Genomic DNA, 25,226 nt, shown 5'->3' with positions numbered 1-25,226 from the left:
GGAGCACAAAACGGGGACCGGGAAGCCGAGGCCGAGCCACCGCCCGCCCCGACGTTCCTATCCACACCCCCAAACCCCCGCACCAGGGCTCCGACAGAGAAGCGGGGAAGCCCCGGGGCTGGGCTGGGCCGGGCCGGGCCGGGCCGTGCGAGGACGGCACTATGACGGCCCCGGCGGCCGCTTCTCGGAGAGGAGCCGCTCCCCGGAGAGCGCCCGCTCCCGCTGCGTCTCCCCAGGGCCGAGCACACAGCCGCCCCGCCACCGGCGCGGCACACCCGGGGCTCGGCCGCCGGCGAAGCTGCGGGGACAGCCCGACGGCCGCGGCCGCCGCCTCAGCCCGCCAGCCCCTGCGCGCGCGCGCCCAACGGCCCTGCCCGACCGGCGGCGGGATGCGCCAGTGAGGCGAGAGGGGCGTCGCCGCCGCCGGCCAATCGCTGGGCGGCTAGGCCGGGGAGGGGCGGGCCGCGGTGCCGGAGCTGCGGCGGCGGCGGCGGCGGCGGCGGCGGCGGGGGGCATGTGGCGGGTGGTGTCGGGGGGGCGCCGGCTGCTGCGGCCCCTCTCCGCCGCGGCGGGGGGCGCCCTCCGGCCGGAGCCGCCCCCCCGAGTGGCCGCGGCTCCCCGCGGGGGCTGCGCGGCGGCGCGGGGCGCGGGAGGCGGTGGCGGAGCCGGAGCCGGGGCGCTGGGGGGGGCGGCGGCGGAGCGGCGCCAGGCGGCAGGTAGGGCCCGGCGAGGGGCGGCCTAGCCGGGGGCGGGGGGGGGGGGGGAGGGGGACTGAGCCGCCTGCCGGGGTGAACCAGCGGGTCCTGTCGGTGCGCGACGCCGGTCGTGGTCCTTTTGACCTTTTCCCGCTCGGTCCTTCGGTCTGGTTCTCGGGTGACTGTGGAGTTTGATCGTTCTCGAGGAGTTCGGAGAGGGCTGCCGCAGGCCCGCGGCCTCGCAGCGGGTGAGGGAGCGCGTGTGCGGAGCAGGCCCGGCCCCGCCCGGCCGGTCAGGCACCGCTTCGAGCGCCCGCCAAGCCGGGAGCCCCGCGGGCGTCGGGCGCTGGTTAGCGCGGCGTCACGGCCTCCGCGGCGTCACGGCCTCCGCGGCGTGGGCCCAAGCGCGGGCGCGGGGCGGCGCGGGAAGGAGGCCGCCGACCCGGAGGGCCTCGGCTCCGCCCTGCGCTCCCCCGCTCTGTGGAACGGCGCCCTGAGCGAAGCGTAACGCCTGGGGAAGAGCGTCGGCGCAGGGGACGCGCGGAATCGGATTCCGCAGCTGCGGGAGGATCCTGCGGGTGCCTAGTGCGGGGGAATCGCCCTTGCCTCGGCTGAGACCACGGGCGTCAGGGCCACGGCGTGTGTACCGAACCAGCGCCGCCTGCCACGTCCTGCTGGAGAGCGGGGAGTCGGTGGGCAGCATAGCCCGGGCCTGCGCGTAGATACACGCAGGAAGTTTTGTGAGGGTAGCGGTGCCGAGTTGGAGGTGCGTTTCTCCGACGTGTGCTCGCGAAGAAATTTCCCTCTGCGGGTAACAGTTTTAGTAGCACGACGGCCGGGTACGGGTATAAGCGTTGGGTGCACAGGGCTGGTTCCTTGTTGTAGCTGTTCTGCCCATCTCTAGCCTAGATCTGACCGTGACGTTCGGTGTGGCGGAGCGTGCCTGGGGTTGTTTAGACCGTTCGTTCTCTAAGTAGGCACTAGAGACTTCACATGTGGCTACCAGGCAAATATTTAACTTTTGTAACCGCTGCGCCTGGAGGAGCTGTGGCCACTGCTAATTTTCTGCATGTGTGACCACAGCAAAAGTTGAAAGAGCGCATGAGTCCCTAAGCTCAAAGGTTTTAATTTGCAGAGAACTGATCCAATTTTATATCCCCATTCATGCATATAATTGTATGTAGCTATTGTTCTTTTGTTTGGCTTTTTCTTTATATTGGTAAATATAAAGCTGGGCTTTGTGCTGCTGCTTGGTCTGCGCTAACGTTCACTATATAGTGGCAGGCGTGCATTGCTGACAGATTCAAATTATGCCTTAAGTATGCATACAAGTTGCATCTACCTAATTAGGGCAAACTAGAAATAAACTGATTTTGTGGTGTGAACGGAAGGTAGTTGCACTGATTCGCTAGTTTCTAAACTGGCTTGCTTAAACTGTTGAAGGACTAAAGCCTTGTCTACAGCATCGTAATCCTCTGTAGCAGAACAGGCTAAGGAAAAAGAAAAAGAAGTGGCTTTACTCAGTACCTTCACACTGCATCTTGTCAGCTCTATTTTCAATATATTGATTTCATCTACTTAAGATTTCAGAGTAATTTCATCGCCATGTATTATCACAGGCCTGTTGAAAAGCATTGTTCTGAAATGTTTTTGATTTTGTCTGTTGTTTCAATAACGTTCGTTGAAGTACTTAAGTCATCTTAATTGACAAATATCTGATGATAGCATTGACTCTTCAGTACTAACAACAAGAAATAAGTTACCTAAAAGAAACTTTGATGTTTGCTAACTGCTGTATGTAGTGATAGAATGTTATTTACCAGAAGAGTGCTTAGTTCTCAACTTTGAAGGTTTTAAAAATGATTTTTAAAAATCTGAAGTTCATGTTGCATTGTCAGTATCAAACCAAACTCCATAGTGAGTGGCTAGCTTAGGCTATAATTCAGTTCATTGCCATTTTATGTTTCCTTAAGTGGTTGGGTTTTGCAGTTAAAAAGATAAATTGCTACTGTATTATTTTTTCTGTCTGTTCCAGATACTATTCTTCCGAAGTTCAACATTGACTTTGTTGTAGCTCTGCTGAGGCAAGAAAATGCTAAAGACATCTGTGTCATCCAGCTACCTCTAGAAATAAAATACTGTAATTATTTTATAATTGTGAGCGGATCTTCAACACGACATCTCCATGCAATGGCACATTACATGCTGAAAATGGTAAGACAGTTCCCGCTGCACTCTCTGGGTTTTGGGGAATGGTTTTAAATGTTGTGAAAGAAATTTCCCCAGGATTGTACCTATAGGGGTGTACCAGGCAAGATGAAACTGATTATCCGTATGTCGTTTAGTCCTGAATACATCTAGCAACTAACTGTACTTTTTTCCTTTAGCAGCACTACTCAAAATGTAGAGAATATATTTTAAAAACAGACCTCTTTGTGTTTAGAACAGTGATGACATTAGCACAGTTTGGTGGCTAGAACAAGAGTGATGTGAAATGGTGATGATGACCTGTGTCCACTTTTGTCTTCCATACAGCAACCTTGATGGCTATTCCCACTCATTCCAAGTAGCTTAATCTGACTGTTCTCAAACCCTAATCCCTAAACTTACCAGGTTCTCGGGTATATCGTAAGGCTGGAAAAAAGATGGCATGTTATGAGGCACAGGATCCCCTCATGGGCTTACTGAATCAAACTGCTAGTTAATAGTCACCATACTGTGCATGTACAGGAGGAAAGGAGAAGCAGCAGCAGCCATCCTTGAACAGAAATCTTGCACCATTTGGCTTTGGTAGAATGTGAGCTTTTCCATACAAAAATAGAGGTCAGAATAAAAATACAGGTAGAGCTTAGGGATAAGGACCAGACTCAGGGAGGGAGGAACTTTATGGCCAGAAAAGAGCCAGCTGACTGTTACAAAGCACAGTGTGAGGAATAGGACTAGCCCCCATCTCAATCAGCTGTCTGTACTTAACCTGTAGTTTGCCTTCGGCTCTTGGTTTTACTTTCTTCCTTGCAGTCCCATTGGTTTCAGCTGTGAGACTTAAGGTAGGGAGTAGAGAGGGGAAGATGGTATTGCTTTTTGGTGCCTTTCTGAGCAGGTGAGGGGAGTTTCTTGTGTTCTCTGCAGGAATTGATGCATCTTTGCAAACTAAAATTTTGCCTCAAGCTAGAAGTTGTATTATTGTGATTCGAATGTACTAAATTTAAGTGCTTAATATGTACTCTATTACTTGCATAACTTGCTAGTCTTAATTCAACAGCTCTCCATCTCCCCCGGACCAGGACAGATCAATGAGTACCACTCACCGTGCAAAAACATGCCTGTGCTACAACTGGCTGCTCCATCTGGTGGCTGTAAGATTAGCTCTTTTGCAAGGGCAGAGCCTCTGGGGAGAGATGTGGTGTCCTTCTGGACATCCTGAGAAACCGAGAAGCCTGGCCAAGTACTCTCAGGAGTGGCTGAGCTTGCCTGGCATTGAAAGTTTTCTAAGCAAAACTAAGCTAAAGCGTAAAATGTAAAGCAGAGCAGGCGCTCGAGAACGCTGCTAGGCATCAGGCTGGCTTTAACGTTACATTACCTAAAACATTATGGTAATGCGTGATGTACACTAAAATGCAAAGGTGCTCATATGTAGCATGAGGTCTTCCTGCTTTTCTTCCAGTAGCTTGTAAATGGCAAGGTCCCAACTACTGCTTAATGCCTTCCTGTCTGGTTTTGTGTTAGAGGAAGAAACTAACACTTGGCTTCATTATAATCTATTCACTATTACACAGCCTTTAAAGACAAGGCTGAAGGAAACTCGTAGTGGACATCAGCCTTTCTAACATCTGTTACATAGCTGATGGCAGTGCACGCTGGGCTCTTTAGTATTTTAAGTAGACTTTCAGAGAGTCTTTCACAATTACCTGCTTTTGAGGATATCTCACAAGCTATCTTAAAGAAAGGAAGGTAGAACTAGTTCTGAACTGCATTTTGAAAGTTCTCCATTCTGGTTTGCAAACCAGGGCCATTGCCCAGCACCTAGCATTGTGTGGGAAGGACCAGGAAGAGTTAGGTTTGTGATAATTGTTTTCCCAGTGAAGTGGGACTCATTTGCTGGCCAGCCATGCTGTTACAACCTGTTACTTAGTATTTTCTCTTTTATGGCAGAAAGGACTGTTAGAGCCATGCAGTTTTACTCTGTTTCCTTGTGGCCTTGCGCTGAAATAAATGTTGTTTAGTTTGTTTTTTAATTTCAGCTTGAAAAAGGTCTCCATATTTTTTTGATTGACTGCTTCAACTAGATATAAAGTAGAAATTTGAATAAAGGATCTCTGTGAAGGTGCGGTTGACTTGACTTAATTCCATATTTTTTTTTCCTATTGATGCTTCTTGTAAAGAAACTAGTAGGTTATGACCAGATCCAAAAGTGGAAAGTACTTAAGCCTCTTGTTGTCAATTTCTTCAGCTCTGGTGGGTGCTTAGGTTCTTTATGTACTAGGCAGGGAGAGCTGAGCCTCTCAAGCTGGCATCTGTGAAAGCCACCATGTTGCATAGGGAACTACCTACCTTGCCTAGCTGAGCTGAGTGCTTGCAGTCATGCTTTGAGCTGCCCACTCCCCTCTCTCACAGTGGCTCATAGCTTGGAAACCTGTGTGCCAGTTGTGCTTTCCACCCATCACACACTCAACAGACAGGAGACTTGTTTGAATGCCTTCTTCATGGCATGGGTTGAAACTTGTTTTCTCCCCACCCTCTTCCATCTGAGAAGAGGATAAGCTTGGCATCTCCATTTCTGCATCCTTAACTAGCCAATGTAAAACAACAATGAAAGGTATCCGAAAGGAAATAAAACTTAGGTAACGGCAGCTACAGGGAACTGCTAACTGAAAGACCACCTTAATGCTAAGCAATGGTATTAAATAGTCATCTTGAGGAAAAAATGGACATCTATAAAATTCATGGATAACTCTATGGGAATTCTGAGCATTAGGATTCCAGATTTGATACTAAATCCCATTGAGAAAACTGTACTTATTTTCTGGTGCTGCAAGTGTACGTTTTTCTTTTTCTGTGCAGACCCCAGAACCAACAGAAAGTAATCTAACCCATTTAAAACAACTCTAGATAACTCAGCAAAGTCCAGCTTATCTGTTAAGTTCGAGTGCTTTTAAATACATGCGAAGTATTTAATTTTCTGCCATTGCTTCTTCTCTCAGTACAAGCATCACAAGGAAGAAGGTGACCCTCATGTTCAAATTGAAGGGAAAGAGACAGATGACTGGCTGTGCATTGATTTTGGTAAATATTTGTGAATCTGACAACTATGAAGTTCTGCATGAGCTCTTTTTTGAAGGAAGCATCTCACTGTGAATCCTGGTTGCTGTGGAGAGTTCATCATACTCTGCTGTTTTGGAATTCCAGTTGTTGCTTGAACTTATTGATATACTAAATAAATTTTCACTAAAGATCATTGGCACTGAGAAGAAAGCAGTAACTACTCTTCAGTGGCTAAACTGGGTCTTAATAAATTGAAGAGAACAATAGTGGAAAGAGAAAAGCTACTTCAGTCACTCTGTTTGGGTGAGTGGGGGCTCCTTGTATGCTGCCCTAGTAGTGAACTGCTGAACAGACTTTTCAACTGTCCAGATTGACATGGGGTAAAACCTCAGTCTGAAGAAATTTAGGTGAATTCTTTATTCTGCAAGTGTGAAACTACACAAATATAAAAGACTTTGCATTCAGAAAGCATTTCTCCTTCGCTGCTAGCTCTAGAATCTCACCCTCTAACTTTGTGGTTTGGCTTAAAAGAGAGCACAGGTGAGTGAGGAGCACTGCAGCCAGTGATGTTAAGCCTTGGTTACTTTACTGTCAGTGATTGTGATAGTTATATCTGAAAACCAATTGAAATTTAAGGGCATAACTAGAAAAAAGTGCATTAGAAGTACACTGGAATTAACATTCTCTACTATTGTTTGCACAGAATTAATGAAAACCTGTAAGAAAAACCTTATTATATTAAAGTTTGGACCTATTTCATTATAAAAGCTGCCTGAGAGGTGAGCAACACACCTAAGGAAAATTACTTGGCTGTAGCTGAATGTTTTTGGTAATATAGGAAAGCTGAAAGTCCATCTGTAACCCTAGGGAGAGGCCTCTTTCAGGTAAAATTTCTTTTGACTGACTTCTTTCTGTTCTCTAGAAGTCATTACTACTTTGGTGTGGACTCTTGCGATGCTGTTTTAATTTAAACCGGAGTATTGTCCCTCGCATTCTCCTGGCTGTAGTCTTGAAGTCTTTTGAAGGCCTAACCAATTCCTAACACTGTTCAAGAACTGGAATCGGCAACTTGAGACCTCCATCAGCTGACCTGTTATATTTAGCCAGAATGGGGGTGGAAGACTTGAACTCTTTGCGCAGCTGTAAGTGTAGCAGTGCTTTACAGTTCATGTTAATTTATTGTGCATTTCTGTTCTGTGCAGGTAGCATAGTGGTACATTTCATGCTGCCAGAGACACGAGAGGTTTATGAATTGGAGAAGCTATGGACTCTTGGTTCCTATGATGACCAGTTAGCGCAGATGATGCCAGAGTCACTGCCAGAAGACTTTATATTTGGAATGACTCCTAACAGCAGTGATCACCCTGAGACAAGAACTTAATGCAGCTGCTGAGTGGAAAGAGAAATGAGTGTGCCTTCACAGATCTGAGAGCAACATACAGTCTTGATTACTGACTTAACATTCACTACAGCTGATCGGTACAAAACAGTGTATTTACTCGATGTGCCTAGGTAAAGTTCTGAACAAGCTACAAAAATAATCAGAATCATTAAGGTTGGAAAAGACCCTTAAGATCAGGTCCAACCATACAGTGTCAAAGAAGGAATCCTACCATAAGGGAGCTTCCTGGGGAAGTCACTATCTCAACGGCGTTTGCAGTGAGAAGAGTGGGGGAAAACTAGCTGCTTAAGTTATGCTGAAACTTGAGCTCAGCCTCTACATTAATTGTTTTTCTAGTATCTTTGAAAGACCTGCCTGTAGTGGCAGTGCAAAAAAGCCTTGAGTGCTGCAAGGAAAAACTATGCATGTGAAATAGTACAGTTTAGAAGAGGCTCCTTGTACTAAGCCATTTGCTTCTAGTCATGATGTAAGTTGAAAGAGGAAAGAAAACACAGTGGTGTTACTGAGCACATAAAAGCCAAGAGCACAGCACTGACAAATAAACGTGTCTCGATTTAACAGTAAGTTGGTTTTTCAGTCAAAGCCAATCTGTTTTTAATAATTAAAAAAAAAAATCCTGAAGCGCTCGGATTCCTTGTCTTCATGGTTAAACATTCAGTTCATTCTAAGCGTGCAGTTGGCTCCTCTAGTTTTTGTCTCACCTTGTTTCTCAAAAAGGACACTGAGGCAACATGCTATGTGAGTATAAACCTTCAGCTCCTTTGAAGTGGGCAAAAGTAGTTCTAAAGGAAGTCCTTAGTCACTGGGCATTACCTGCTGCTGCTGAACTGTTAAGCACTTTCAGAAGTCATTGCATGGTTTGTTCTTAGTGTGACTGCTGCATGGTCTAATACCCAGTTAGAAGAGCTTCAAGGTGGTAACAAAACTTGTCTGTGTAAAACAGGATGCTTTTCTCCACTACAGGGCAGGGCTTTCATCACTAGATTAGGGTCTCTTCCTTCTGGAGGAGCTTGCTCTGCTGTGCATCAGGAAGCAGAAACAGTAGATCCTGAGGGTAATGGCCTTTTTCCCCTCATAGCCCCACAAACTATTTCAAGGCCTGTCTGCATCTTTTCCCTGCACAGCAGCTGCTGTTTGTAACACTCAAAGAAAGTGACATTGGTTTTTGTGCCTGTGGGAAGGGGTGTGTGCATTCAGTTGTTTTCAAAAAATGAAACAAAAAGCCTCCCTCCTTTCAGACTGGTCATGTTTGCTTGCTGGCTCTAGCCTCTGTTCTTTCAGGAATAACTGCCCCTGAGTTCACCTGCTCTTTGATACAACACAGCAGAAAGTTCTGCAAATTAAGCAAGGAGCATTTATTAGATGTAGTAAACTATGCAGATAAAACATCTTTGCCCACAAAATAGAGGTATTGATGGTAAGTCTAACTGCAAAGAAAGATTTTCAAAATGCTCTATGGTACTTGTCAGTAAGTAATCCAGATGGGGGAAGGATAACCCTGGCTGTCTTTGCAGACTGATGGGTTCTAAATCAGGCATTTCCTCCTAGGAGGGATATGTAGGCGTAACTGTGGATCATTCCCTGAAACCATTTGCCTTTTACTGCTACTGCTGAAGATAAGTAATACTAGATGAATAGAGGCAGGTTCAGCAAACATTATGCCATTATATGAACCCACATTTGGTAACCAGAACCACATACAGTATCCTGTCTCACAGAGCACAGTAATGAAAGGAGCACCCAGAAAAGAACAGCAAGAGATAGGGAACAGCTTTCATGTGAACAGACTAGGACTTTTAGAGCTGGAAAGGAGTAATAGCCTGTAAGATAAGACAAAAAAAATAAAATCAAATGAACTGGGGAGACAAAAATCCAGTAAAATAAATGTAAAAGTATAACTGAAGTTACTGCCAAAGCACATGGTGAAAAGGAGTTATATGGAACATCCACTGGTTGCTATTAAATAATCAGAACTGCCAGCTCAGGAAAAGAACTCATCCTCCATTTAACAGAAGCAGTCATAATCTGCCCTGCTACTGGAAAGCCCCAGCCAGGTTACCTGCCTGACTTGCTGAGCCTGTGGCCTGACCCTCCTAAAAGCTGGGACCTAGGAATTAACAAAGGCAGTCTGGATGATCAGTACTGTGCAACATTAAACCCCTTGTGGAAGCAGAACATTTGGGAATGGTTTCAGCTCTGTGGATCAGGTGATTTCTGTGTAAAATAAAAATACTGAGCGGGTTTTCAAATGAGTCTATAGATTCATCATTTAGTCCTCCTGTACAGAGGTACATGCAGATTCGGGTCTGTGCAGGATCCCTTGATGATGGGATGGACAGGAAAAATAATTATCAAGGTGGAACTTTTGTCATCGTTTCACTAGTTTCCTGCACTGCATTTGAGTAACTGTTACCAAGCAGTGTTTGCATCCATTAGTTGAGCTAACATCTCTGTTACAGCCCCTCTTGAGTGCTTACTCCACAATTTCTCATTTTCATTTAAAAATCCTATGCCCTAGTACCATGTTGAGACCATGCTGTCCTGCACACCATACATGCTTCATATAATGGAAACTAATACAAAGAGCGCATGCCTTTGAAATTGCAGCTTAGGAATTAAAGCTTTGGAAGGTTAGAAGCAAATAAAAGCATCATGATTAAGCAAATGCTTAAAACAATCAGGGGTTTAGCTGTCACAAATGCACCAGCAATACAGAGGAAAGCTTAACTTCTTATGTTGCTCAAATGGCAGGGATGCTGGTTCTGAGAAAATAGCTCAATATTGGCATGGAAAAATGAGCTTAGAGTTCCCTGTGAAATGCAATACCCTACGCAGTGTCTTCTACAGACATTGCTTCTTCAATTCCCTCTTTCTGCCGGTTCGTCCCAGTAAATGAGCTGTCAATACAAGTGGGAGGGTGCAAAAGTTTAGAAAACAAGTTTGGAAAACAGTTTGGTTTTCCACTCCTCTTTAAAAGATACAGAATTACACTACTCGCAACAGTCCTTCATTCCCCAACCCCTCCCTCTCACTCTAAAGCATTCAGTTAAACATCTAGTCTCATTTCTATTCCAAATAATGTTAACAAGGATCTAAATGGAGAGGCAATACCACCTCACTGGCAAGTGGTGTGTGTTTAGGTTGTGGTGGTAGGAGGGAGATACAAGTTGCTGTCACTTGCTTGCTAGCACGATTGATTCTGCCTATCCAAGCTTCTAGGGCCATGTTCATTACACAGCTTCATCATACTGAGAGCACCAAAGTAAAGACTGAGTAAAAAGCAGCCAAAAAAAAATAATATTAAAAGTTAACTGCAATTCAGATCTCACTCCAAACCTTTTAAAGGTCAGGACTGTTGAGTACACATCCCTTCCACAGCAAATCAGCCTAGGTGACCTGCATAAGACTGAAACCATGAATTATAGGTTGAACTACAGCCTGTATAGCATTGTTATATGAGAGGGAGAAGATGAATTATAAGCCACAGAAATCACTGTATTGGGAAGTGCAAACATTGTAAGCTGGCTTCTGGGTGCACTAGCAGCTATGGAATACTTGTGGGTGACTGTTCATCCTTACCCAGTTATTATTATGGACAGAAAACGAACTTGATCAAAGTACCACAAATACTTAGAACAGTCTGTCCCTATGCCTCTAATTTAAAAAAACACCACACAACTTTATCTGATGATAGGAGTTAAACTCTTTATTCCATTCAGAGGCATCTGGCAAGTGGAGCTGCATTGGGGGGCACATTACAGATGAAAAATGATCCATACTTTGTGGATATTGAAATCATTTACAGTATTTACTTTCTAGCTATTCCCAAATACTCCAAATTACCGAGTCTCAATTGAAAAGAAAAACATGATTTACCATGCTAAGTCTAGAAATTTAAGAGATGACAGTATTTAAATCAGCAGATGTAAATGCAGCACCTATTTGTAAAGTAATTTTAATGGAAAATAATGAAGTCAAATCCTTCTCAAATGTTAAGAAAGGAATGTCAGACTGACTTAAGCCTCAAAAAAATTAAAATGCTATGACTTTTCATACTTCAGTAATTTTAAATTCATTGTAAGAAAAAAAATTATCCTAAAGGCTAGATGAAGGTCACTGTCAAAAAAAAGGAAAAGAAACTCATTTTTCTTTGCTAAAACTACAACATAAGTTTGTGGTTTTTAAACCAATTAGTAAAGAAGAGATGCAGGAAAAACACTTCAGACCATTTTCAAAATTATCTAATCTGTACAACAATGATCTTTGGGAAAATTATCTAGTCTATGTAGTAATGCCTCTATTTCAACATGAACCTAAGAGGTAGATAACAAAATGATGAAACAAATGTTTTTGCTCGTTGTGCCCCTCAAATCAGTGCAGCATGGTGATTCTGATCATCTCATGCACAAAAAACATCACAAAAAAAGGTTCAGAGGTAATAGCATGGCTCTGTCGACCACACACATACAGGCGCGCACGCGCACACACACACACACAGCAGTCTTTATGCACCATGTGTTGCCACATTTTTTTTTTCTTAAACTGAGGTAGACTGAAGTTTATTGTAGAAACTTGAATGTGTCACTATTACCACAATCATCATTCAAATTACATTCGGAAATTAAAAAATTTGGTAACTTTCCTGTTATCCCTGCCTTTTGACTTTTTTTTTTCTTCTCTAATGGTTGGTTGCAGAACGTGCATAAATCCTGCTGCATCTATTATAAGCCAGGCTAGAGAGGTTGTTTTGTGGGTTTTTTTTTTTTCCTAGTAATTGTTCTTAAAACCTTCAAAAGTGGCTTAGTGTGGCCCATAACAGCGGCTGGATACGTAAACTTAGCCTTTCATTATCTTTCAATGTGATCAAACACTGTTTGACCTTCCCCCATCGTGGTAACTGAAAGCAGTATGATATGATCTGCGGACAGCAGAGACCCTCGTGGCCTCAAATATGCTCTAGCAGATCAAGTGTTCTATCAAACTGAAGATGAAGCTTGCTCTTTGAACAAAATGGCAAAGTCCAAATGGGCTGCAAATGGTTAAATGTAGCATTATTAGGTAGTGATGGTCAAAGGCACAAAGGGTTCATGCATTCAATCAAGTAGCACAAAAAAAAAATTCAGCCTCTTGCAGCCTTCTAAATTTTTCCCCCAACCCCAGCCTCTTGCCATCACTTCCTTGTCCTGTTCCCAAAAAAGTACCGTCACAAACTTTTTCATCCCATCTTAAAAGAAAACTAAACGGCATTGCTGCTATCAGAATGTTGGCATCATTCACTATCTTTTGAACATTCACTGAATTTTTTTTTTTTTTAAACAAATGATGGTGTTGAAACCCTCAGAAAATCTGAGGCTATGTTTTTTTTACCCACCTTACTCCCGTCAGCCAGCAGCTAGAAGTGCTCTACTATATTTTTCCCCGGTAAGTCTGTAGTACTCCTGGCTGGTGGCTGATCAAATTTTAATTTTTTTTAAAAAAATAAAATGCTCAAGAACTATTAGCTTTATAAAGTATACAAAATACCAAAAAAAAAAAAAGCAAAAAAGGAACAATTTCTCATTGAGGTACTAAATGCCTGAGGTAGTTTAGTAAAATGCATATTTATCTTTTTATGCCCTGGCCAACACCATTCAACACTTCCCTTAGGTTATTCATGGCAGTGTTATGTAAAAATGCAACCAAATTCTTTTTAAAAAATGCCACTTGTTTCAACATTGGGACTAACACTTAAACTCTGGTCAATACCCTTGCTCTAACCCTAGCCCACCCGCAATCCCACCCTCCAAATGTGTTTCTTCTTTTACAACTGGACCTATAAGAGCAATGCCTTTTCTTTTTTTTTTTTTTTTGTCTTTTTTCTTTTCTTTTTTTTTTTTTAACCAGTGAACTCAGAAGAGAAAGCTTCATTAAACCAAGTTCTAAAATTGTTGGGGAATAATAAGAACAATAAAAAAGACTAACGAGTTTATGTTAAATTGTGAGAATAGAACAAAAGGGAAGTGAAGGGGTCCTTATTTTAAAGCTGGGTTTCAAAAGTTTGAGAGAGCCTAAAGAATACATTCTCAGAGACAGCGTTCAACGGTTGCCTGGTCCTCGAACAGGTGATTGGCTTGGTGGATCTTCTGCATATAACTTCAACAGGTGCTCACCACCCGTCTCTGTCGCACAGTCTGTCTTTGGTCTGGCATCTGTCTCTGATGGGCCATTTCCTAAACCTTTATTTTCGTCTTGGCTGAGGCTGTCCGCTTTGCAATGTTTTTTGCTGTTGCTGCTGCCTTCTTACCTGAGCCAGTATTTCCTGAATTTTTCTCTGAGCAAGCTGAATAACATAAAGCAGAAGAAACAATCCATCATGATGTCATGCTGCAGTGACTGCTGTTTACAACTGACTATAGATGCTACTGGGATTAAGAAAATCTGGAATAACTAAATTCCTAGTACTGACAAGATTACTCACTAGTTAAAATACACTTGGGTTAGTCATTATGTACAACTTTAATTTTTAATTTTTTGTCTTTTTCCACCTACAACAACTACCTGCATGGTCAGTTTTCACATCTGTAATATAGAAAGCATGAGCATAGGAAGATGACTACCAACATTAAGACTGTTGAAGCTACAGGCTACTTTCATTTTACTCCTCTGGAGACACAAATGTTTTATAAGAACCACTGTCTTAATAGAGAATGGACAATTTTTTTTATACACCAGAGAATCCAGAAGGTCAGACTTACAGGACTTACCAGCCCTCCCATCTCCTTTCTGAACTAGAAGTCACCTGTAGCAAAGTATCAAAAGGAATTGGTCTGAACTAAGAGTTAAGGGAGGGAAGGAATCTCGTGATCCTTTTCTTTCTGATATTAAATCAACAGATGGGGTGATGCAGACAAATTGCATATATAGGTGCAGTTCTTGCCAGGTACTATGACATGGCTCATACCTCCCTTCCACCTGAATTTCAGTCCAATCACAACCTACGGGTTTTTTTCGCTTTGAAAGTTTAAGCAGTGCCAGAGCCTACATATATTGATAGGAGAATTTAAGGAGATAGTTTTACATATGTAACGGTGCAATATTGTTATAAATCTCTCACAGGCATGAGGAAAGTTTATTGCAGCAAGACAACTAAAGGAGCCTGGCAAGCAGTGCTTTCTATATCCTAAAAAAAAGGTCTTCCATCCCTTCACTCTGCACTTGGATATAAAAAACAGATTATGGAAACATCAAGGTAATACAGAAATTCATTCCAGTCCTCTTACCTGGCATGCATAGAAGTGACCGGTTATTTTCACAACCACCTGATCATTTTCATCAGGTGTCTGGTCACGAGGGACTACAACTTCTGCACTTGTCAAGTTTTGAAGCTCATTTACCTATAAATAGATAGAAGTCGTCAGAAAATATTAAACAAATATTCCACAACCCCCAAGCCTCAAAGATACTGCTGACCACAGAAACATCATCCTCTAAGTTGTTTTAAAAAAGAAACTAACAGAAGCATCTTTATGCAGCAGTGTGCACTCTACAAGATGAGCCTCTTATGTCTCTAACATAAATTAGCACCAAGTTCTCCAAGACTAAATACAACACAGAGAAGGCGTTAAATACATTACTTAAAAAAGCAAATAGATGCCACAGTATTTACAGTTGAGTTTACAAGTTTAAAGTCAGAGAAAGAAAAAAAGGTCAAAGTATTTATACATTTTTCCTTGAAAAACCTCCACAAGATAGAGAACTCCAAACAGAACAATAAGTGTCCAAATTATATTCAGTAGCCTATCAGCTTCCATAGTGTTATAAATAGAGGTATGGTTAGAGTCTCTGTCCCATTTACACCCATTTTATTTTAGAAATGCATAGCATTATTTAATAAAAAATACTCTAGATGAACAACTTTTCAGAGATGTTTGTCCTTAAACTTCTTACCAATCAAGTAATGAAAGAGGTCACGTTGCCTCCCGACACTTAACTTCAAGATCCCATTGCACTCAAGGATGGAGACCCAAGACTGAACCATTTCTTTGCAAGTATTTGCTAGCTCCTGACTTACAACCATATGAAAATACTAGAGTACCAGCACCTTTTCAGGATTGAACAATCTTAGCGATGTTATTTTATGCAACAAACTGAGCCAAAGAAATTACATCAATTAAGTTGAAGCAAAATTTTTTTTTCTTTTTGTAATAGAGGTCTGAACATGTCTTAATTTCCTACCACTTATTTAGAAATTATGCTTTCACTCAGTTTTGGCCAAAAATGCCACCTTTGGACACATTAGATCTGATTTTAATTAAAAAAGATTAGTGAAATCTTTTTGCAAAATCTGGCATAAGTTAAGGTTCACAGAAGCAGGTCTTTAGTGGGAATGTATTCATTCTAAATGGAAGAGCTACATTTCTATTAATAAAAATCCTGCAGATCTGACTGGGACTATTGATTTTTGTTTGTTTTGTTTTGTTTTTTAAGATTAAATAAATCATACTATGAGATTGGCTTCTCTTGACTCCACACTAGACGAAAGGAAAGCTCAACAAGTACAGCTAAGAAAATAGCACCTGCTTTAATGTAACTTCAGAGGATTAGCTGTTAGCTAAATGTTTAAGCCTTATACATACATACACACTGAAATAAGAAACTTAACTGAACAACGCTACGAATTTTATTTCAGCTACTTACTGTTTTGCCTCCTTTACCAATAACTCTACCAGCAGCATAGGATGGCACTTTTATATGAGCCTCAAGCTTCACTTCTTCTTTAGGTCCAAAGAAATTTTCTTCCTTAAGTTTTCCATAGATTCTCCCTTGAGCCTGCAAAAATGCTTTCAGTTAGAGAATGTGCTTACTGAAACCTAGTTAACTTCAAGAAATGCCACAGACAGGAGAATTCTTGGTACACAACCCTGACAAAACGTTTTCCCTAATAAATACAGTAACTATTTTTCTAAAAGAAGTCTTTGTACCAAACTAAGAAGCACAGCTGTCCAGCTTTAAAGATTCCATGACAAACCAGGGAATCACGGAGCAATTTAACAGAGATCATTATTATTCTGCTTTTCAGTAGAAATACTGCTTTTAAAAGAAACTATTGCATCTCTGTAAAAGAGTGGTAGAGAGAAGAACTGTCTGGCTGAAGCATTTTTTATTACACCCAGAAGCACAGAATGTAATTAATTGGCTCCGAAACCTGTTCTTTTAAGGAAGCTAAACTAAAAAAAAAAAAAAAAAAGCCACCCCTACAACAAGTCATGGAATAAAGACTCCAATTAGAGCAAGCGGCTTACTTTTAAAATCCATTACAACATCTTGTTTAAAAATAAATAGATCTGAGCTTGCTCGGTTTTCTAAAGTGAAAAAAAAATCAAACTACCTAGATCTAAATAACACCATTGGAACAGTATTACTCTGACCAGCACACAGTTCCCTTTTCTGGGGAACATGCAAGTGCCAGGTAGCAAGAAGAATGTCCACTGAAACTAAGCTCATGAATCTTGCTGATTTTTAAACACATTCTTTTCCTTATTCCCTGCTGTTCATCAGTGAATTCTTGAGAAATGGTAACCAGATTTTCTACTCTGTATCTCCTAGAGGAATCAAAAGAACATTTCTATTGAGATACTGAAGAGACATGCTCTGTGAAGACCACAAACCTAGGACCACAAAGCCTTTCCAGTTCAGATTCTTTACCACCTTTAAATCACCCTCACCAGCCCTAACACTGCATACACGCTAAATCCAACCATCTTACAGGCCACCACTGTAATGGAACATGAAAAGTCCAAGAAGATTGCATGATGTGATAACTATGTTAAATAGTGGCAGCTTATTTTATCTTATTTCTGGCTCATGTCCTAAAAGCCTACTCAAGGTCATGCTACTCCAGAACGGGTAAGATGAAAGACATTTTTTGACCTTGGAGCTGAAAGTACTCAGTATTTTGGGTAAGTCAGACTCCACCTGAAGAGTATGGAAAAATCTGTAGTGCATAGCTTTGACCTAGATGGGATACTGCAGGTTGTGGGACCCTGACACAGAGGACAAAAGCTATCATCTCTCCAGTGAAACAAAAGACAACACAAAAAAGCCATACAAAAACTCAGTACAACTACCATGTTCTGGCAACATCAACAGCCCTAGAATCAGAGATTCCTACTCCAGGAAAATACTTCAAAAAGTTTTGCTAAAAGCAGATGCAATACTACTCCCAGCCATCATCTGGAGCTAGAGATTTTAAAACTATTTCCAAATTTGTTAGAGATAGACAGTAGCCAGCATAGCGCTTTTTATTTCAATAGCAATGCTTTTCATGTGCATAACACCTTGACAACCCGCATAGACTGCAGGGCTTAGTGGAAGAGGTACTGTAGGAAAAAAGCATGCACTACTGCTGAATTATAAAGCAAAGTGGGATGCTGACTTCTTAAAAGATAGTAATGTATTTCCAACATCCCAAATCTCAGCTCTTGAAAAAGTCTTTAAGGAAAGGAAATAATCTAACTGGGCTGCAGCTCCTTCACGTAAAATTGTGCCTGAAATATATTGTCTACACTAGATTCCACTTCACTCGCACACGTCCCCTACCCAAGGCAACATGATCATCTCTGAATATTGGTGTCACGGGTATGCCTAAACTCTAGGGAGCACTGCAGCAGAGGCTGTAAACAGTGGTATATTCTCTTCCCATTGCCTTACTAATAAATAGCCCCGCATACCACAACATCCTCAGGCTACTACTGCAGCTGAGGAAGAAAGGGGTGCAGCCACTGCAGCTACCACGGACATGAATCACAGGCAGCAGAACACAATGTAGTAGGGAAAGGATGCCAAACTCACAGGCTCTGGGATGATGCCGCCTCTCCGAGAGCTGGTTACTCATATAAGCAGCAGCTATTGCCTCTTCAAGTTGTTGTGCACCCAAATTACATTCTTGGTGCTTAACAAGCAATAGCCTATGCTCAAAGATAAAGACCCTTCTTAAAAAGAGCTTAAGGACAGAATTAATGAAGCTTGGCCCTGACTGTAAGGCATGCTTCAGGTCAACACTGGTGATAAAAGAAAGGACTGAACTCTCCCTCTGCCCATCTTGGTCAAGAAGGCATTGCTCAAAGAGTAGTAAAAGAAAGACTACAAGGGCTGGAGCTGAAGGAAGCCCCAAGGGATAACTCCTCTCCTTCACAAGACCAACATACTCAGGAGCATCACCTGTGCTAGCACATTGATCCCTCTTTGCAAGCAGAAGTCCAAGTGTAGAGAAGTGACTGACTGATGTGGTTTTAACCAACATATGGGGTGCAGAAAAGGGAGACTTTCCTCCTTGGATGATCCAGGTTGGGAGAAGAGCTGGCAAAAGAACTCTGTGGGACTTCACGTCTATCTTGGGGAGGAAGCCTGAGGACAAGCCTTTGCCTACATGAAAAGTCAGGGGAAGGGACACCCAAATCTACTTCAGCCTGCTACTACTTGAAGGTAAGTTCACTGAAATCTGATGGAAAGAAAAGGTAGCCAGAATCTGACCTTGTGCTGATCCCAGATCACAAGAGCACCCTATATGTTGAACATGCCATGTGGCCAAGCCCACATGCATGCAGAAAACCTCAAAGAAGCAAGGCTTCTGAATTATGCTTTGCCTTCAACAGCTTCTCTAAAGTATATGCTAACTGAGCAATAATCCCAAATCCATTTAGTTCGCTATTAGCACTCCAAAATACCTGCCCAGATACTTCTCCAGAATTCCTAAAGGCTTTAATGAAAATGATTCTAGATATGCCTGACGTTTGTGCACCTCCTTCTTGCAAAATGCCCTGAAGCAAAAATACAAAGACAAAAAATGAGAACAGGCAAGAGAACAATGCCAGGACATGAACTCTCAAGTGACTTTCTACCTGCTCTGGGCCTCATCTGCGATGAGGCCAGGCTGCTGCACTGAGCTGTCTGCATCACTCCTAACGTCGTCAACTCCTTTGGGGGTAACTAGATTTATCCCTTGGCACTTCAGACAGAAGGCCACTCCAGAACTCAATTTGAAAACAAATGAGATAAATCATGTTGAGTATCTCCTTGTAGTTGTAGTGGAAATACAATTAGAAATCTTGCCTTTATCTGTAGAGCTACCCAAAAAGCATTTTCCATTTGGCATGCAACAGTAACCTGGAAAGACTCAGTCTCTCATCTTGTCAGCTTTGTTATTTCAATTAAACACACTAAACTGTTGCATGTATTAAGACAGGCTAGAAAGACTGAACTATTGTGCTTGTAGATAAAAGAGAAAATTAGGAATGTAATATGGCCATATTTTCATGCTAGACTTGATTCTAACTTACATGAAACTCCCACCAGTTTTCAGGTGACCAGAATGTGGCCTGTGATAGTACTGTATTACTTTTACTCATATGAGATACCTTTTGGCAAAAGGAAAGAAAAAGTGAAGTGTTTACTAAAATTCTGAATAAAATGGTGCTTGGAACCAAGTGTTTTATTTTCAATATTGTCCCTTACAGTCTAAAGGCTACTACAGACTGACAAGTTTTTATATGTTGTACCTTGAACTGAGCTTCTGGAGGTCCAGTGATGATAACCATTCTCAGCTTGGCATCTGGTCCTTCAGCAGGAGCAATCTGGAATGGATAAACATAGCTTTTGGTAGCTATCTTTTGAAGGAATAGTTTAAAGCCTCTTCCTCCCCATTTCAGTCTCACATTCTGTTCAAGAGTGAAAAATTATTCATTACAGCAGCAGCATTACACTTCAGTCATGACAGGTTTGTTCTCTTTAAAGTGCATTAATTAGCTATAATGAAATACAGATAAATTGACTAAACCATAAGCAAATTTACTTCTGAAAATTAAAAGCATAGCTACTCATCTACATATGGCGAAATCCCACAAGCCATTTTCATGTGGCTATGAGTGATGTAGGACATGTAGCCTTCAAAAAGACAAGTATGGTTAATAGACCAAGATTCTCTTCTCTACCCACTAACTCAAATATTCTTTCTAACAAGTTTTGCTCATTAGCAAAAGTTTGCATCCATCCCCCTGAAAACAGGAGATCACTTTACTCTTAACTAATCAGATCCAAAAACATTCCTCTATACTGGACAATGAGTTTGCAGTTTCCAAGGGGTTTGTATCTACAGACATTTATTTGTATGACCCAAATAAAAATTAAGCTCCACCAGAGCTGAGACAGAGACGCCTGTAGGGTCTTTAGCAGTTCATGTCACCACAAAAGTAAGATTTCTGTGGGTGTTGTTCTCAGACTCCAGTGGCATTAAATAATTCAAACTAGCCTCTGACATTCTGGATGAATCTTTTGTTTATCACAACTGACATCTCCATTGTTGCATCTACTATTACATAGCTGCTGTTGAATGGGCAATATATTAAACACTACAGGATTCAATCTTAGCTGTTGGCATAGGGATGTTATTCATATTTAGCAGCTTAGTTTATTTCAGACAAATTACCAGTCACCATGCATCATTTTCACTAAAGAATTTTGCTAACGAAAGTTTATATAATTATTCATATTGTACCCTAAGGCGGAGAAGACATTGCATACTAGATATCTGGTTTGCATATTTATTCTTCATATGATTTCTGCATTCCAACTGGCTATAACTGAAGATACACATTCATTTTACAGCAGCACATGTATATGACATGACGTTGTGGTAAAGGCAAGCACGGATTAAATCCATTCATTCTTTGGAACACATATTTTAGAGGGGCAAAATTTCAAGGCACATTTGGAGGCAGCTGACTTAACAGAGCTTAGCTTGATAATTGCCATTCATGTAAAAAGGACATTGTAGTTCGCCTCTTAATCACCTCAAGTTTTCTTAGCGAACACCAGTGCCATTACTGAAATTTCAGGGAAAATATTTTCCATCAAGCCTTCATTACATCTTGGATGTGTTTAAACGTTCTGGGACATTTTTTTGCTTTGCTTTTATCTTAGAATGTCCTGTTCTCAGCAGCTTAAGTAAAAGATGGCTGAGGGCTGTGAAAGAAACATGTACTAACATTTCAACGTCTGAAGGGGCAACCTAAGAGACTTCAGTGTTAATTTTGGCTGTCTGGTCTTGGAAGAAGTTACATACATATAAATAGTATCCAAGTGGTGAATTTTTAACTACTGAGAGAAATAGCTTTACATTCCTAACTGGAAAACAACCAGTCTTCCATATGCCATCACAAGCTGACAACTTCATACACCTAAAACCCGTAACGCTCATCCCAACTCCTTCAGAGACAGGAAGGGCTGCTCTGAGAATAATTCATAACCAAGGAGATACTAATGGTTCCCAGCAGGTCCCAGCACTGTAGTACAGGGTGGGCAGTAGACAGCCCAGAAATCTCTGCCTGGCTCCTTTGCTGAATAATTCAGTCTGCTGGAGCCCCACACTGACCCTTCATTACCAAGCAATGACCCCCAGCACAGGGACACAACCTGAGCACATCAACAGCCACGTGCACCTCTGAAGTGACAGACTGGGCACCGCAGCCTTGTGCAGAACCCCCATGCATCTGCAGTTTATTTAGTCTTAATTCTTGGCTAACAAGTTTCATCAGATCTACAAAGCTCAGCACGAGCACGAAGATGATGCATGGAGATGTAAAATGTTTTCATCTGGAATAATCTACAGCACAACTCAAAACAAGTTCAGTGTCATGCACAAAGACTTTATGTCCTCCACAAAGTACAATTACTACAGCCTGGCAAGATAAAAGTTAGTCAGGCAGCACTCCCTCCAACTCTTAGCTAAAAGCACAGGTTCCTTGATGATTCCCAATTTATTATTTTGCTCAGAAGTTATGATAAAGAGCAGGTGGTCAACACAAGGGAAGTTCAGAAGTTTTGAATAAGTTACTACTGTCATATTTAACACTTTTACACAGAAGAAAGTGTGCTGCTCCATATTGTTCTGTCAGATTACAGGTGAAGTTGCATTTTTGTTTTAGTTGATAAGCATACATGCAACTTCCTAATTTAGCAAGCATACTCTATAACTGTACAGTTCTGTTAAGATTTAATCCTATTTCCACAAAAATATTCTTTACTTTATTCCTACTAAAGGAACAAAAGACCAGAGCTTTCACAAAAGTTTTAACTGAAATTCAATTAATACAGATATGTTAAATGTGTTGGGTAGAGGGGTGCCAGCTAGTAGAGGAAGCCTGAGGCCACAGCTAGCCAGATGCGTGAGAAACATGGGAAACTCCCTTTCCACTAAACTGTCTTCCAAGGACCAACTAAAGAACTAGTTTGGACGTGTTCTTGGAGGTCCAGGTTATTTCACATTTCTCTCTCCACCTAGCACTACCTTCCATATACCACTTAATCTTTAGATACAAACCATGGGAATGGGGAGAGAAAGAGGAAATACATGTGATACATCACACCTCCATGCAAGACAGAGTTGATAAAGAAAAATCAACACCTCTCACTTTCTTTTATTCAGTTTTTCCCCTAAAACTATGATTATTAATGCTCTACTAATGTAAACCATGTGGGTAGTATAACAACTATTTAATGTACTGCTCAATAAAGGATGGAACTGGCCAGTAAATGGTTTGGCATTCAGCAAACCACACACAAGATTCATTCACCAGGGTTCCCCAATTATTTTGTTCTGCACACTTAGATGAACACCTTCCAAGCCAAGCCTAGCCTAACCGGCTTCACCAAGCTCAAGTCAGCATAGCCAACTCCTGCCTCTCTGCCCCTGACCTTTGGCAGATCCCTGCCATAGCACTCAATAAACAGGCCACATCATCTGAGTCAAAAAAGAACTGAGAGGAAAACATTTGGTTCATCTGTGCAGGAAAATGTTAATCTAACATCACAGAACAAAGCTACACACTGTAATTTTTTTTTCTTCTTTTTTTTTACTTCTTAAGTTTAGGCCCAAACATTATCTTTACAGTATAGAGTAGCAGAACTGGCTATTTACAAGAAAAAAAGCTCAAGCATCTAGAGAAGATACTTGTGGTTACAACGGCATTAGTAGCAGAAACCCAAGGCCTTACTACCACTGCAGTTGGTACTAACCTCTATAGACATCCAAGGAGAATTTCACCAAACTGACTCAAATTCAAACTTAAGCTTCCATTAGGACAACCGCTGAAACCATCTTGTTCTTAGCTACATTGAGGCAGTCAACAAACAGCTGGATGTTAAAGAACTGACCAACCCCAGGAGCTTGGAGTACGTGGATGATTTTAACACACCAATGCTTCAGCATAGAGATGTCTGAGCTTGACAGCCCAGACCGATCCACCTAGAACAGAGCAAGAGCAGCCGCAGCAGTAGAAGACTTCACCTGTGCTGTTTTTAGAAGGGGAATTTACCTCACCAATTTTCACTTTACCAAAAGCAAGAAGAAAGCCTTTAAGCACTGCATCATTAAGACTTAAGTCTGTTTCTAAGAAATGGAGACCACCAAAGTAGTTTTATTTGCAGCTTATATTTCACACCTCAGGAGACGTTTGAAAACATGCTTCTAATTTTCTTGTCTCAAGGAAGATTAAAAGATGATTTATAAACAAATGTACCATTTATCACATCACATTCTAAGTATGGAGTGGGGGAGGACATTCACAAAAACATGGCTTGTGCAAACTTGCTGGAAGTGTCATGTAGAATAGACAGAAAGTTAGTCAGTGTAATAATACCTTAATAGATGCCCCTGCAAAACGAGAAAGTTGTTTGATGTGCTGTCCCTGCTTGCCAATAATAGCTCCAACTGCCAAGGCTGGGATGAACAGATGAACAGTCTCAGACTCGGGCTGTTGCTGTGGGGAAGAAGGAAATATGCAGTGAATGTTTTTGAACATTACGAATCAGACTGACAGGAAAACGGGTATGGAACAGGCATGCATGGAAATGAGGGGAAAATCTTATGATGCCCTGTGATGTCTGAATATTAAGGGTCTGGCTTTTTCTGGGAATCACAAAAGTCAAAGAACATGAAAGAACAGTTTGAGCCAAAAGAGGATTCTTTCATCTTTTATAAAATACTTGCAATTTTAGTGCTTAGAGCTTTAAAAAACAATTGAGGTGCTGCTTCTTTGCGAGGTTTCATTCTTACCTGTTGCTGTCTGGATTCTTTTCCACATGCAAGACTGCAGATGAGGCTGCTACAAGCAGAAGGGCTACAGCCTGAGCAGGCAAACTCTTTCTAGTTTTCCTCGTTATTTTCTTTCATTTTAGATTGTGCTGAGAGCAGCACAAAAACCCTCAGAGTTACATGTATGCTACAATTTCCTTTATGTGGGAGTGATCTGGAATGATAGCCAGCTTGAAAACTGCCAGCGATTCCTCCTGTGTAACATTATGCAACAGTTGGAGCCTTGGCAGCAGACCTCAAGCAGGCTCGTAAATTAAACGCCAGATTAGGCGTTCTTAAAAGCAAGAGGACCCTAACATTGCACCCACTGGATAATCAGGCACCACTGCAGCTTCCAACTGCTTTCAAGCAGACACCCCAGCTGGAAAGCACAACATAACACTTGAGATCCTCTCTATGTGCTGCGCAGTGATGATTGAACCGCAGGTTACATATGCCACAGTAAGCCATAGCTATTTTACCAGTCTCAGAAGAGCTCGTCTCGCACTACTGGAGCACCGCCGAGTACCCACTACGCTACCGTACCATTAATCCATCCACTTACGTCAGGGTTACTTCTCAAAAGCATTTCACGCAAGCCTTTCTTTGAACTACAAGGTATCTAAAAACACACACGCACCCCTTTTAAAGCATTTCTTTCTCTGTAGCCCTCTTATGTATTTTCAAAATTTGTACAAAGCCAACATGCCCTTTTCCCTCAGAGGTGTTTGAAGACAATGCAGCATCCTCATCCTCACTG

General features: G+C 42.0%; 2 protein-coding genes across 3 annotated transcripts in view; one reads left to right on the top strand and one right to left on the bottom strand.

Moving 5' to 3' along the window:
- The first annotated feature begins 505 nt into the window (after positions 1 to 505).
- MALSU1 (mitochondrial assembly of ribosomal large subunit 1) lies at positions 506 to 7,917 on the top strand. Its single transcript, XM_049798142.1, has 4 exons — positions 506 to 716; positions 2,731 to 2,909; positions 5,897 to 5,978; positions 7,160 to 7,917. The coding sequence occupies exons 1-4, from the start codon at positions 515 to 517 to the stop codon at positions 7,336 to 7,338; spliced, it is 642 nt and encodes a 213-aa protein (XP_049654099.1). The 5' UTR covers positions 506 to 514; the 3' UTR covers positions 7,339 to 7,917.
- A 3,053-nt stretch (positions 7,918 to 10,970) lies between these two features.
- IGF2BP3 (insulin like growth factor 2 mRNA binding protein 3) overlaps positions 10,971 to 25,226 on the bottom strand; it is a 118,949-nt gene continuing 104,693 nt past the window's right edge. For both annotated transcript variants that reach the window (XM_049798123.1, XM_049798124.1), the window contains 5 exons: positions 24,033 to 24,152; positions 19,896 to 19,970; positions 16,036 to 16,167; positions 14,619 to 14,732; positions 10,971 to 13,678 (listed from right to left, as the gene is read on the bottom strand). In XM_049798123.1, the coding sequence (XP_049654080.1) occupies positions 13,577 to 13,678; positions 14,619 to 14,732; positions 16,036 to 16,167; positions 19,896 to 19,970; positions 24,033 to 24,152 (543 nt within the window). In that variant the 3' untranslated portion in view covers positions 10,971 to 13,576. The remainder of the gene's footprint in view (positions 13,679 to 14,618; positions 14,733 to 16,035; positions 16,168 to 19,895; positions 19,971 to 24,032; positions 24,153 to 25,226) is intronic.

The sequence above is a fragment of the Accipiter gentilis genome, chromosome 4 (genome assembly GCF_929443795.1).
Source record: "Accipiter gentilis chromosome 4, bAccGen1.1, whole genome shotgun sequence".
In the NCBI taxonomy this organism is placed as follows: domain Eukaryota; kingdom Metazoa; phylum Chordata; class Aves; order Accipitriformes; family Accipitridae; genus Astur; species Astur gentilis.
The sequence above is the reverse complement of the archived record's forward strand: the minus strand, read 5'-3'. Positions and strand labels throughout refer to the sequence as shown.